Source organism: Homalodisca vitripennis, chromosome 3 (assembly GCF_021130785.1).
Source record: "Homalodisca vitripennis isolate AUS2020 chromosome 3, UT_GWSS_2.1, whole genome shotgun sequence".
In the NCBI taxonomy this organism is placed as follows: Eukaryota; Metazoa; Arthropoda; class Insecta; order Hemiptera; family Cicadellidae; genus Homalodisca; species Homalodisca vitripennis.
The window spans coordinates 20,326,905-20,340,891 of NC_060209.1; the positions used below are offsets into that span (position 1 = coordinate 20,326,905).

At 36.2% G+C, this 13,987-nt stretch overlaps 1 protein-coding gene across 1 annotated transcript in view; it reads left to right on the forward strand.

Moving 5' to 3' along the window:
- Window positions 1-13,987, forward strand: part of LOC124358108 (rab3 GTPase-activating protein non-catalytic subunit-like) — a 57,635-nt gene that overhangs the window by 11,989 nt on the left and 31,659 nt on the right. Inside the window, exons 5-12 of the mRNA XM_046810402.1 lie at window positions 1,667-1,868; window positions 3,272-3,415; window positions 4,232-4,415; window positions 6,325-6,411; window positions 6,620-6,748; window positions 8,090-8,272; window positions 8,781-8,921; window positions 13,246-13,478. Coding sequence (XP_046666358.1) covers window positions 1,667-1,868; window positions 3,272-3,415; window positions 4,232-4,415; window positions 6,325-6,411; window positions 6,620-6,748; window positions 8,090-8,272; window positions 8,781-8,921; window positions 13,246-13,478 — 1,303 coding nt within the window. The remainder of the gene's footprint in view (window positions 1-1,666; window positions 1,869-3,271; window positions 3,416-4,231; window positions 4,416-6,324; window positions 6,412-6,619; window positions 6,749-8,089; window positions 8,273-8,780; window positions 8,922-13,245; window positions 13,479-13,987) is intronic.

The window sequence follows — 13,987 nt, forward strand, 5'->3', positions numbered from 1 at the left end:
TTGGCCTTTGTTTTTTTGTTTTGGGAAGGTTAGAGAAAGATATTGGGGGATTTGCAACCAGCCTACTTGAAGGTAAATCACTTAACTTATCTTGCAAAATTATTCTAGAGCTCTAATAATCAGACAGTTTGATAAACCTTTCTTTCTTCCACCTTCACTCAGGGTGATTGCTCAGGATCATGTTATCAACTTAAGTGGAGATATTCACTTATCTTCCATTGAACTTGAAATTAACTAGCAACAACACTATGAAAAATTTAGTGATATTCATTGTTCAGTGTAGGTGTTTAAATGGTAGTTTACATGGTGGTCAATCTCTCAAGTATTGGTGTTGAACGCTGTTGAATGTATGCAGCAGAAGTAGTAAAACCTCAAGATCATTGGTATTAGTTACTATAGAAATCTACTGAGTGGTATTAAAGGTTCCTAAACCAAGTGAACTTTGCATTAAACCATCTCATTAACTTAAATATTAAGACATGGCAAATTCAACATCCTAACCGACGAAACTATAGTTATAGCTTTCCGAGTGATTATTTGCTGCTGTGCTATAGATGTATTGGCATCAGGTTTCTCTTGTCTGAATAATATAACTTACCTTGGGCAGGGTCAGTTATAGGTAAAAGTGTGGGAAATCCCTGTATCAGACCACAATGTAATTTTGACAACAAATTTTAATTTAAAGGCCTTGTGGTAGGATCCCCACAGTCTCGTTTTTTTGTTCTCTCCATGTTGCTGCTATCTAGTGTAACTCCGCAAATCCCACCTAAATAATTAATCAGAACTTTCAATGGTTTTGACTCAGGTAAATAAACTACTCACGTGGCGAAAGATTTAGAATCCTTCTTATACAATTAATTGGTTTTTAAATTAGTGGTATACAATAATATACAAAATAATTTGGAAACAAACTGAATTTAGAAGATGATTTTAACAGTGTTACATTAATTAATGGGAGACCGAGATGTTACCTTCTTATAATTTTGAACGTGACTGACGACCACGGGCTCAGCAGGTCAAGCGGCGGTCATCGCTTCAGCGGCCAATCAAAAAGGACTAGGGCCTGTGTTACAGGCTACCTAGGGCTGGAGTTAGCAATTTGTATCAGTAGTGCACAAGGCTAGCTGCACAATTCCAGCTTCATAACTTTGTACTATTTCTATTATAATAATATTCGATTCCAGTTTCTGGGCTCAAAACCATAAATTACTTGGTTGGTGACGGGTCAGATTAACAGTTAATATTGAGAAAATTGGTTATTTATAAAATGGAATAATTATGTGACTAATAATGATATATTAATATTAATTCTAAAATCGTAGTTATATATGTTTTGTCTCGCAGTAACAATTTACAGACGGAGCATTACACTAGCATACAATAAAACAATGTGATAATAAGCAGTATCTTCAGCATAGGAGTTCCCCACAGTCTTGTTTATCTTCTCTCTCCCTAAGCCTACCACCTAACATACAATAAAACTATGACGTGGTTAAGAGTATCCTCCTCAGTACAGGAGTACTAGTTATTTGTTGGTGACACGCTCAAATAGTAAAAATTTATAAATAGCCTACTGAATCAGCCTACTGATCTAATGCTAAACTGAAATTGTCCAAGAATTAGAATGCCTTTTCGACAACTTGGTAAGCTCTGTGGTTTGTGGCAGAAAGGGGACCTGCTCTTCTCAGAAGTGCTGGAGGAGGGACCGGTAGTGAGTATCAAGTGTCAGACCGTCAGTCCTTCACGTTACAGTGGTCATCCAGAGCTAACGGAGGAGTTGCATGTCACTTACCGCACTGTCGTCTGCTCAGTCTACGGGTTCGTGCTCGGCAACACACTGCGGGCCTGCAGGAACCAGCTGGCTCGAGGTCAGACTTACACATTTCATCTTTTTAGTTAGATCTATAAATACTTGCCCCTCCTCTTCCTTTTCTAGAATTGTTCTCACCACGTATATGGATATTTTATGGACTCTTTGTGGAGATGTTTTTCAATACAAACATGATATAATATAGTTATGCTAAACCAAGAAACACAAACAAATGGTATTAAGTATTTTTTCGCATTTACATACATTGATCTCTAAAACTTGTAATTTTTTATTCTACTTAGGATTTATTTGACTTATAGGGAAACATTTTTTTTCTATTGAAAACTATCCAAAGATACTATCTAAATGGAGCCTCAGTGTCCCTCTGCTTTCTCCCACCTCCACATCGCCTCTGGTTACTCAATGAAATGCGTGTTTACAGTGCAAGCCAACTGTAGTGACACCATAGTAGCTCCACCTCTGTCACTCCACAAGTGGAGTCTCTCTGACCAGGACAACATGTTGGACTGTGCTGTGGGGCTGCCTCAGTGTCCCTCTACTTTCTCCCACCTCCACATCACCTCTGGTTACTCAATGAATGTGTGTTTACAGTACAAGCCAACTGTAGTGACACCATAGTAGCTCCACCTCTGTCACTGCACAAGTAGAGTCTCCCTGACCAGGACAACATGTTGGACTGTGCAGTGGGGCTGCCTCGGTGTCCCTCTACTTTCTCCCACCTCCACATCACCTCTGGTTACTCAATGAATGTGTGTTTACAGTGCAAGCCAACTGTAGTGACACCATAGTAGTTCCACCTCTGTCACTCCACAAGTGGAGTCTCCCTGACCAGGACAACATGTTGGACTGTGCTGTGGGGCTGCCTCAGTGTCCCTCTGCTTTCTCACACCTCCACATCGCCTCTGGTTACTCAATGAATGTGTGTTTACAGTGCAAGCCAACTGTAGTGACACCATAGTAGCACCACCTCTGTCACTCCACAAGTGGAGTTTCCCTGACCAGGACAACATGTTGGACTGTGCTGTGGGGCTGCTTCAGTGTCCCTCCGCTTTCTCCCACCTCCACATCGCCTCTGGTTACTCAATGAATGTGTGTTTACAGTGCAAGCCAACTGTAGTGACACCATTGTAGCTCCACCTCTGTCACTGCACAAGTGGAGTCTCCCTGACCAGGACAACATGTTGGAATGTGCAGTTGGGCTGCCTCAGTGTCCCTCTGCTTTCTCACACCTCCACATCGCCTCTGGTTACTCAATGAATGTGTGTTTACAGTGCAAGCCAACTGTAGTGACACCATTGTAGCTCCACCTCTGTCACTGCACAAGTGGAGTCTCCCTGACCAGGACAACATGTTGGAATGTGCAGTTGGGCTGCCTCAGTGTCCCTCTGCTTTCTCACACCTCCACATCGCCTCTGGTTACTCAATGAATGTGTGTTACAGTACAAGCCAACTGTAGTGACACCATAGTAGCTCCACCTCTGTCACTGCACAAGTGGAGTCTCCCTGACCAGGACAACATGTTGGACTGTGCAGTTGGGCTGCCTCAGTGTCCCTCTGCTTTTTCACACCTCCACATCGCCTCTGGTTTGTTGTTCTTCATTCTTGTCATCTCTAAAATTCACAGTGTAATAGATTAATATCCAAAACAGAATTATTTTGTATTTTTTTACTATTTTATAGCACCAAAGTTGTAAGAGAAAGGTCTTAGAAAGAGGTTTATTTTTGGATAGTTATGGTGCTCAAAGCCCAAAGCTATGCTGTGTCTTTTACTATACTTAGCTTGTTTTAAATGTTAGTTTTTTTTATTCAAAGTTAATTTTTATTTTTATAGGGATTACATATAATAGCAATAAAACCTTATTAAAAATTTGTAGAAATTGACTTGAACCTTATTTCTTAAAAATACTTCTTTCCCGTTATCACAAAACGATTGTTATGATTTTTTCATCATAATTATTTGACTTATTATGGATATTTTTAAACATATCTTGCTTTCTAGCAAGAGTTTTAGTTCTATTTTCCTTTTGAACTCATAACAAAATGTTCATCCCTTTAACAAAAATAGCACTGAGCAAATATTGTTTTGTAATTTAAGATTCAAAATGTGCCTTGTAAAATGTTGAAAACAGAATGACCACTTTGATATGGTGTTGAATCAGGGATTAAACTAAGTACAGACCATCAAACTGCAATGATATTTTTATCATACAACTGTATGTTACGAGAAATGCAGCATCGTTCGCTTTGCTTGTTAAGTAGAATAAAGAATTAATTTGATTGGAATAGTAATTAATTTGATAATTTTATATATTTAATTTCAAAATACGATTTGTTACACAAACGTAAAATGTTTGTTTTTATAGATATTTACAAACTCTAATGAATGTTCTGTATGTACAGTGTGTGGAGGGTTTGGGACCTGGTACCGCCCCTCTCCACCCCAGAGCTCTCTGGTGGTGGCAGCCGGAAACAAACCCTTTGTCGGCTTCCATTACATTGTAGAGGGTAGTAATGCTCCCGTCCTCACAGATGTTGTCAAGGCCGTTGGAACCAAGCTCAAATCTGCACTGAACCAAGCTGTTCCGTAAGTAATTTCTGTAGTTGTAATAACACTGTATTCATAGAAGTCTGTCTTCTGCAATTAATTAGTAACTTACAGTATACCACAGTTCACTTTTGTAATGCACATTGGACATGTATGAACGCTACGAAGCAGTACTCTCCTTCCTTGGCACGCTAAAGATAAAAACACACACTGACTCTATTGTAGAAAACTCGGTTGCTCCACCGTGCTTAGAGATCGTGTCTATCACATCGTAGTGCACTCAGTTGTGTACCTGATGAGACAATGAGACTACCACTCCGCATATTTATAGGTGTCTCTGATGTCGAAGCAATGTAAATCTTTTGTTTTGAGCTTCTTTGTTGATTACTTTCTTTGGATTTCTTTAGACAAACATGACTCCAAATTCCAGGAGTTAAGTCTGAGACAGCCTCAGAGACCAGATGCTACAATAAAAGGAAGGTGAACAGGAATTATACTCAAAATTCAATTGAATCAATCCTTCTTACCATAGCTAGGTTATGTCTATTATATTAAAAATATTATTTAAATATAAAAACCACACAACTATAGTTAAGTTGCATCTAAATACATAGATTATACATTATTGTCCTAGTCTTCTCAGTATACCTACAGACCCTATGAGAAAACTTGAACTTTTGTAGATGCATGGCTTTAATACAGTAAAACATTTGTTTCTTCATTTTTTATGTTGTTACGTACAGTAATTAATTACCTTATGGTAGATGACATGCTAATTTGTTAAAAACAGCTAACCTAAATTAAAATTACTACACCTTGTTCAAATTAAATATAAATTGTCTATATAAGACATAATATATAATAAAATTTAAACATAAAACAATGAACACTAAACATTAATATAAACCAATAATGTAACTTATATAAATAACGTATAGCAATAAAATTTAAACATAAAACACTAAACACACTAAACATTAAGTATAAAAATAGACAACAAACAGTAAAAATCCCCAACACAACATGAACAAAGTACACAATTGAAATAATTATTACAAACTTATTTCTTTTTAGTTAAGAATTCAGTTCTTTGTTTTATTAAGTTTTTGGTTTTATTATTTTTTATCTTTATTAAATGACGTTTTTGTACTCTCGCTTGTACTGGTTCTAACAGAGTAATAATATAGCCATTCATAATTCCCTACACTAGTGTGTACACCACAGTGTAAAAAAATTCTTCTGAACTTGTCACACAGCCATACAACTTGTTCAAGTGTGTACTGGCTTGCCAATGGCATAGTGTAGTGGGTACAACGGTTATTGCAAGATAACTGGATCAAACTACGATGAGCGTGGCTGCTGCTTGGATGGGTGACCGCTGAGCGATCCTGTCCTTGCAAGCAGCCCGCCTGCCCGGCCATTGGTGGTGGTTCGGAAGTCACCTTTAAGCCGTTGGTCCCCAGGTTAAGTGTTAGAGAGGGCTTCTTAGCCCTAACTTTGCCTGGTAAAATAAGACACCTTTACTTTACTTTACTGGCTCTAACAGAGTAAAAATATAGCCATCCATAATTCCCTGCACTAGTGTGTACACCAAAGTGTAAAAAAATGCTTCTGAACTTGTCACACAGCCATACAACTTTTTCAAGTGTGCACTGGTTCTAACAGAGTAAAAATATAGCCATCCATAATTCCCTGCACTAGTGTGTACACCACAGTGTAAAAAAATGCTTCTGAACTTGTTACACAGCCATACAACTTGTTCAAGTGTGTACTAGACCTAACAGAGTAAAAATATGGCCATTCATAATTCCTTGCAATCGTGTGTGAGAATGGAACTAGCTGGACAGAGCCACACTCCCCAATTGTATGGACATGTTTTAGTGAAATTTTGTTTGAAAAATTTTAATATTAATAATTTTAGATGTTGATGATATGAATCTTGTTATAGAAGTTGGTTCCTTGGAGGACGTAAACCAAATCCACCACCTGAAAAAGAAAAAGTTATCATCGAACCAGCGGAACCCATGTCTTGCAGGTAGGCCTTGTGGGAACTGGAAAGTTTCTTTTAACTAAAAGAACACTAATGTTACTTAATAGTAATCAAATACTTGTGCGAGTGACTCTTACTTAGTAGGTTGCAGAAACTGTGGAAACAATGTAGAGACAAAAAGATATAATTAATCATTTATGTTAGTTTTAATTGGGTGATATTCAAATTGAAACGTTACTCATGTGATGTGAAGGTTCGGACTGTGTGACCTGTGGCGTCAGGGGACCTCGGTAACCATGTCACCTCACCGCAACCTCTGTGTGGTCTCGGACTCGCTTGGCAGAGTTACGCTCATCGACAACTCCACAGGGCTGGCTCTCAGGTGAAAACTCACACTTTGTGGATTTACTGTTTAGTCCCTTGGTTAACACAAGAATTGTATAACTATCATCAGTCAATTATGGCCTTCGCTTGATTAAAAATTAACAAATAACAAAATCTAGTCACATATTTGCTAAAATGTTGGAAACATTTTTCTGCTAAAGAAAGAATAAAGTAAGGATAAATCAATTTTTAAAGTACTTTTCTTTTACTAAGTGTAATTTAGAAGTGAATTACTTTTGTAAATATTTAAAAAAAGAACAGCAATCTATAAAGAATCAGGTATTTCAGGAGTAACATTCAAAAGTGTTAAATAACATATTAAAATTGAAAGGATAACAGGATTTCGGACATTTGCCATCGTTATAGGTATAAGTGTTATACCTTTTATAATCTGTAACGATTATATTTTTATAATCTAAATGTCTGGGAGTGAGGAAGCCAAGCAAGAAACTTCAGTTAAATTTTTGGGTTTATATATCGATAATTGGCTCACATAGAGTGGCCACGTGGAACACGTCTGCTAAAGGCTGCTGAACCTTGGGATTTGCTCTCAAATGTCTCGCCAAGGTATGTAGCCAAGATGTTCTACGGAGAGTATATTTTTCTCATGTTGAATTATTTTGAGGTACGGGTTGATGTTCTGGGGTCCATCCAGCGTGGCAAATTTCAATAGAGTGTTTGTCCTCCAGAAGTGGTGTCTGCGAATCATCTCAGGACGTAGGAGGTTCGAGACTTGTTAAACCTCTTTTTGGTGAAATGAAAATTCTTACTCTGGCGGATCTGGTGGGGTACGAGCTATGCTCTTTTGTTAAGGGTAATCCAAAGCTTTTTGTAAGCAATGGATACTACCATCAGTATCCGACCAAATCAAGAGAGCTGATATCTGTGGCTGCACATAGTACCAGCGCATTTGAGAGGGGTCCATACCACTTAGGTGCATAAGCATACAACAAATTACCATTGGATATTAAAAATAAGCACAATTTACGTTTATTTAAACAATAACTAAGGACACACTTTCTTGATAAATGCTATTCCTGTGTAAAAGATTTGTTAGGTTAGGTTTAGTTCTTAGTATTTGACGTGTATTGTAAATATGTATTTTGCATTTACGAATGATCTTGAATTTTGAATGCCCAAAATCCTGTTATCCTTTCATTTTATTCCATCGTCAATAACAAACTTTAAACAAAGGATAATGAAACTAACATAATTTAGTCGAAAGTTGATTTTAAAAGCCTTTAATTCATAACTGTTTAGAGAACTTTAGGTGATTTCACATGATCAAAAAGACGGTTTAAAACTGGATTCACCTCATCACATGTTGTATTGATAACAGGATGTGGAAAGGTTATCGGGATGCACAGTGCGGCTGGTTGACAGCAGAGGAGGAACAGAGCAAAGGGCGCAAGAGGTTGGCCCTGTTCCTGGTCATCTATGCTCCCAAGAAGGGCATTGTGGAGGTGTGGGCGATGCAACAGGGTCCTAGAATTGCTACCTTTACTGCCTCCAAGAACGGCAGGTCATTTGATACATTTTTTTGTAGTTGGTTAATTAAATTAGAACGTTCTGTGTGCTTTGTGATGCATTGTTATAAAATTATGATACATTAAGTATTAACATAACAAAAATAATATTTTTACATTTGTACTTTAAGGTGGTCCAATCAGTTTTTGGTTGGAATATTTTTATTAAATTTTAAAGTTACAGCTCTTGAAATAACCTCACTGAAAATATAAAAAGGTCAAGAAAATTAATTTTGATCACTCCACTTGAATTACTGGGACTTAAAGTAGGAACTTAATCACTATTTTCTACACCTATTCAGTTCACTTTTACAAAAGTGCATGTAGCACTTCATCTGATCTCTGCTACATTGTTATGTTTCATATTTTAAATGATACAATATTATTTGCACTCTTCTAAACAACATTAAGCCATTGTTTGATGTCTTCTTACATTATACACAATAAATGTTGGAAGTTTTGTTATACAAAACATATATTGAAAAACTATACGATATTTTTCAGATTGTTCTACATCGGCCACGGACTATTAGGAGTCTCCAGTGTGGGTAACAGGAACCCCAATCGAAGCGCAACTCCGTGTGTCTTTGTGGACGAATGTGGTGTTCTGACTGAAATTTCGATACCATTCCATTGTGCATTAAGGTAAGTGTTTCAGGAATATAATACAATTGTGTAACATTAATTTGAGATATGAAAATGCTACTATCAATAAATTTATTACAATTTCAGTAAAATTGTGTATAATTAACTGCCTTTTTGTTATTTGAAGCTATTTAACCACTATGGATAGAAAAAGAATAAATTTCAAAGCTTGGGTACTATCGTCTTCATGAAAGCATGAGACTAGAAGCAGTTTTTTGTACATATTTGAATTTAGGGAGTCGTACAAGTTTTGTTTCATAAATTAAACAATAAAATAGCCAGTAAATTTCAATCCATGTTGCGTGCATAATAGTTTTACCTGCTTTTGTAACTTTCCTAATAAATAAATCAAAGATTGTCAGTGTCAACATTGTATAAAGAAATATAAACCATGTGTGTTAATTACTATTTTGTTAAGTACTACTATAAAATCTTTGATGAAAGTAGTATAAATAATTAATGTTATATTTTTAATTCATCATTTATTCATGGTCTTCGCCCAGGTATACTCAAAATGAATCAAACGATTCCAGTTAGTAAATTATAATATTTACATTCTATTAATAACTACGGTGCTATCTTATTTCTGCCTTCATTAAAAAATGTTTTTTTTTAAATATACTTCCAACTGATGTTGCTAGATCAGACACTTAGTTACACTAACTCCCTAAAACGTGACTTCTTCAAAAAGTGGCAGTGACTTCACGTAAAATCAAATTGTTAGCGTTAATATTATAATTTTAATATTAAACTTTGATTTACAAAACCTCCTGTTTCTTGTACAATCCCGTAATTTCACTATTAGCTAAGAGCTCCGATCAAAACAGTATAAAGTAAAAATGTTGACCCCAAATTTATCCATAATTTTTAAACACATTCTACTGAAGATCAATATAAAATAATCAACATCATTCTAAGACACATTTTTTTCTGTATTGGCTATTTTTTCACACAGTACAAACTTTTTTATCCAGTTTAATTGGGACCAGATGTAATCCAGCTAATTGAGAATCTGGATAAATTGGGAGTACAGTAAAACACATTAGATTATCTATAAAAAGGAATTTGTTTTTACAAATATAACGGTAAAATAGAATCAATTATTATTTTTATGTATATTTCCTGAAAGTTCTTTCTATTAAAATAACTTTGTACTATCATAAATTTTGGTTGCCTGAAACATGTTCAGCCCCTGTTAATTCCAATTAATAAAAAATATACTGTATTTACAAATTATATAATTTTTTATGAACAATAAGTTGAAGAAATTAATCTGACATGATTTGACTTAATTTAAAAGGTAATACTTTCAAAACTTCCAAAAAATGTTCCAAAAATGTATAAATTCATAGATAGATTTATGTATAATCTAAAACAACATGCTAACTCTCACAAAAAATGGAAAAGTGAGAAGGTTTCTAAAGAATATATTACATTAATATGATTAGTGGCAAACAACTTTTTTACAACATATTTGAGGTTACACTATTTTTTAATTTAAATACTGAAAGTATACAGATGATTTGCCAAGTAGATATATACTTGGCTGACACTTCAAATATCAATGCAGAAGAGATTGATATATATGGACCATTGCTTGGAAGGCGAATGCGAATCTGCATTGGTCAAACTAAATGTAGTAAACCAATCAATCTACATAATAGGAATCTATCGACCACCAAGCGGATCAGTTAATCAAGCCATGGATATTCTATCAGAAATTCTCACTACAACGCATGCAGAAAACAAATCATTGGTAATAATGGGAGATGTCAATATCGACAGATTAAAATTAAACTCCGACAACAAGATCTTTGAAGAAGAATTACTTTCTTATGGAATAACAAGACTTCCCTCCCTCCCAGCTACTCGAATAACGGCAACATCAAAGACCTCTATTGACTGCATTTGTACAGACGTTCAACACGGCAATATGGACTATAGAATAGTTGAAGCCGGAATATCGGACCACACAGGTCAAATATGCAGCCTTCCAACTACACTAGAAAATACCAGAAGAAACCCTAGTTCTTTTAACCGAAAATTTAATACAGAAAACCTTGACTGCTTCAAAAGTGAGCTTTGTAAATGAGGACTGGAGTTGTGTACTCAAGGCTAACGATGCTGAAGAAGCTTACAACGAATTTTTAAAAGGCTGTGACAAGAAACTTTAGATTATGTATGCCCAAAGAAAAGAATCAGATTTAAACACAGTTCTAAGCCAAAATTAGTTTATGATGATGAGGCTAATCAGCTGAAAGGTGAATATCTTAAAGCTTTTTACAAGTATGAGATGACAAGAAACCCAAGTGACAAGGATACAATGGTATTTTGCTAAAAAAAAATATGACAACAAACTCAGACATCTCAAACTAAACAGCACAGAAGAACTCATAAATAAATCAAGTAACAAATCAAAGGCTCTTTGGAATGTCATCAATGCAGAAAAAGCAATGTAAGAAAAAGCAGGACCACCTTACTCGATTAGAAGTTGAATGGGAATATAGAAGAGGATCCGACACGCATGCTAATCACCTTAACAAATATTTTGTGGAAATTGCTGACTCACACTGAAAGGAAGTCGAAATCAGCTAACAACCCAGTTATTGTAACTCCTCTGAACAGTAACCAGAAACTCATTTATCACACCCTTACTTTAACTCCAACTGATGAAAATGAAGTACTGAAGACAATAGCTACCCTTAAACCTACACTATCTTCTGGCGTAGATGAAGTTCCAGCTGAAGCTATAAAACTCTGTGCGAGATCAATTAGTAACACCACTGGTCTATATTATCAACAAATCATTCAGTTTAGGCCAATTTCCTTCTGCTCTCAAAATTTCAAAAATTTATCCGAAATTCAAACAAGGATCTACTACAGACCCAAAAAATTACAGACCTATTTCACTGGTTTTCAACCTTCTCTAAAATAATAGAAAAAATTGCTCTAACAAGAATGTTGAATCACCTTGAAATGCATGATCTATTAACCAAAAACCAACATGGTTTCCTTAAAGGAAGATCAACCATAAGTGCAATAACAGACATAGTTGAATCTATTACAGATCAACTGGAAGTAAACAACCTTGTTTCAACAGTGTTATTGGACTATAGCAAGGCATTCGACTGTTTGGGCCACGATCTAATACTGCAAAAACTGACTGGCTTGGGATTTCGAGGGAAGGCAAGAGACTGGGTAGCTAGCTATCTGAATGGACCGTAGACAGTCTGTGGAGGTCCAAAAAACATTTATTGGCAGAAAATCTACATTCAGATAAATGCACTACCAGTAAAAAGAGGAGTGCCCCAGGGCTCTGTTCTTGGTCCTTTCTTGTTTGTGCTTTTTACAAATGACTTTCCCAGTTTTATTTAAAAAAGACAACATAGAGGCAACAATGTATGCAGATGACACTACATTAATTATCAAAAGCAACAATTCACAAGACCTGGTCACAAACATTACCTCAACTACTGACAAAGCACTTCAATATTGTCTCCAGAACGATTTAGCTATCAACCCTAAAAAGACGATACATATAAATTTTAGTCGCAGACAAGATGACATACCCGACATTCCTAACATCTCTACTGACCAACAAGCAAGACTGCTAGGATTAACAATAGATGCAGATCTCTCATGGACTGATCATGTGGATTTACTGAGTAAAAAGCTAAGCTCAGGAATCTATGTTATTAGAAGAGTGAAGTGGATAGGAGGTTTTGCTGCAGCTAAAGCAGCATACCACGCTCTAGTAGAATCCCACATCCGCTATGGGATAACTCTGTGGGGGAGGGACATCTGAACAGAATCTAAACAGAATTCTTGTCCTCCAGAAAAAAAGCAGTAAGGGCACCAGCTGACTTAAGCCCAACAGAGAGCTGCAGAGAAGCCTATAAATCGTTGAAGATCCTAACGGTCACAGCCATGTACATACATGCAGTGGTTATGCATGGGGACCAACTGGGACTCCCTAGGGGTAAGGATATACACTCCTTCAACACAAGAAGAGCTTTGGACTACCACCTTCCCCTTGCACCATACCACCAAGTACACAAAAAAGCCATCTTATGCGGGGCAGAGAGTTCTACAACTCGCTGCCAGATTTCTTGAAACGCCTAAGAGGGAAAGATCTTCACAGACAACTACAAAGCTGGCTGATAGAGCAACCAATATATACAACTCAAGAATTTTTTGATTTGATTTGATCTGTAAAGCAAGAAACCTCAAGATCATAAACTTTGTAAAATTGACGCCATTACATTTCCTTGTGATTTTGTAAATAAAGAGATTCTGATTTCTGATATGAATAATTTATTTCTAGTGACAAGAACAGCAAGCGTGCTCGTGATATTCACTTGGTGCGAAAGCTACGACAGCTTCTGAAGACTGGTGATGGAGAACAGACAGCTGACAGTGTAACTACTCTGTGTCGAGAGCTACAGACCCACACAGTGCGAGCTCAGGCTCTGGATCTGCTGACCTCCAGTCGCAGGGTGGCAGCCAACACTCTGCTGGAGGTGGTTGAGGGGTTTCTGCACACGTTGGAATGTGTTGGTAAGTCATAAAGTAGGCAGTGTGACTTACAATGTATCAGAAACAGTCCATTTTCACTCTGGTAAAAAAAGTGGTTTTATCTCACCTTTGTTATAATTAGATCAGGTTTAAAAACATGGATTCTAGAAATGTTCACCTTATTGTTCTATCAAATAAATCTTCCACCAATGTCACTTTAACCCTGCAGAGGCAGTTTATTTAAGACAGTTTATATTATTCTTATCCTGAATTACTTGGCTTTTTAATATTAGTTTACATTTCATGACTGAAAATGTTTTCCGAACATCTAAAATTGGCAAAATTTCTCTTTTTCTCTTAATTTGTGTTTTAAATTTCTTATTTACACAGGTCAAAACAATTTATCTTCGCATTTTCAGACACAAATATGTATTTCCCAGGTCTCTGTACATACAACTTAGAGTATACATACATCTTTCTATGTACAAAAACATATTATTAGGTAGCCCATTTGTTGTTTATAAAATTCTGGTCCCACTTAAAAATATATG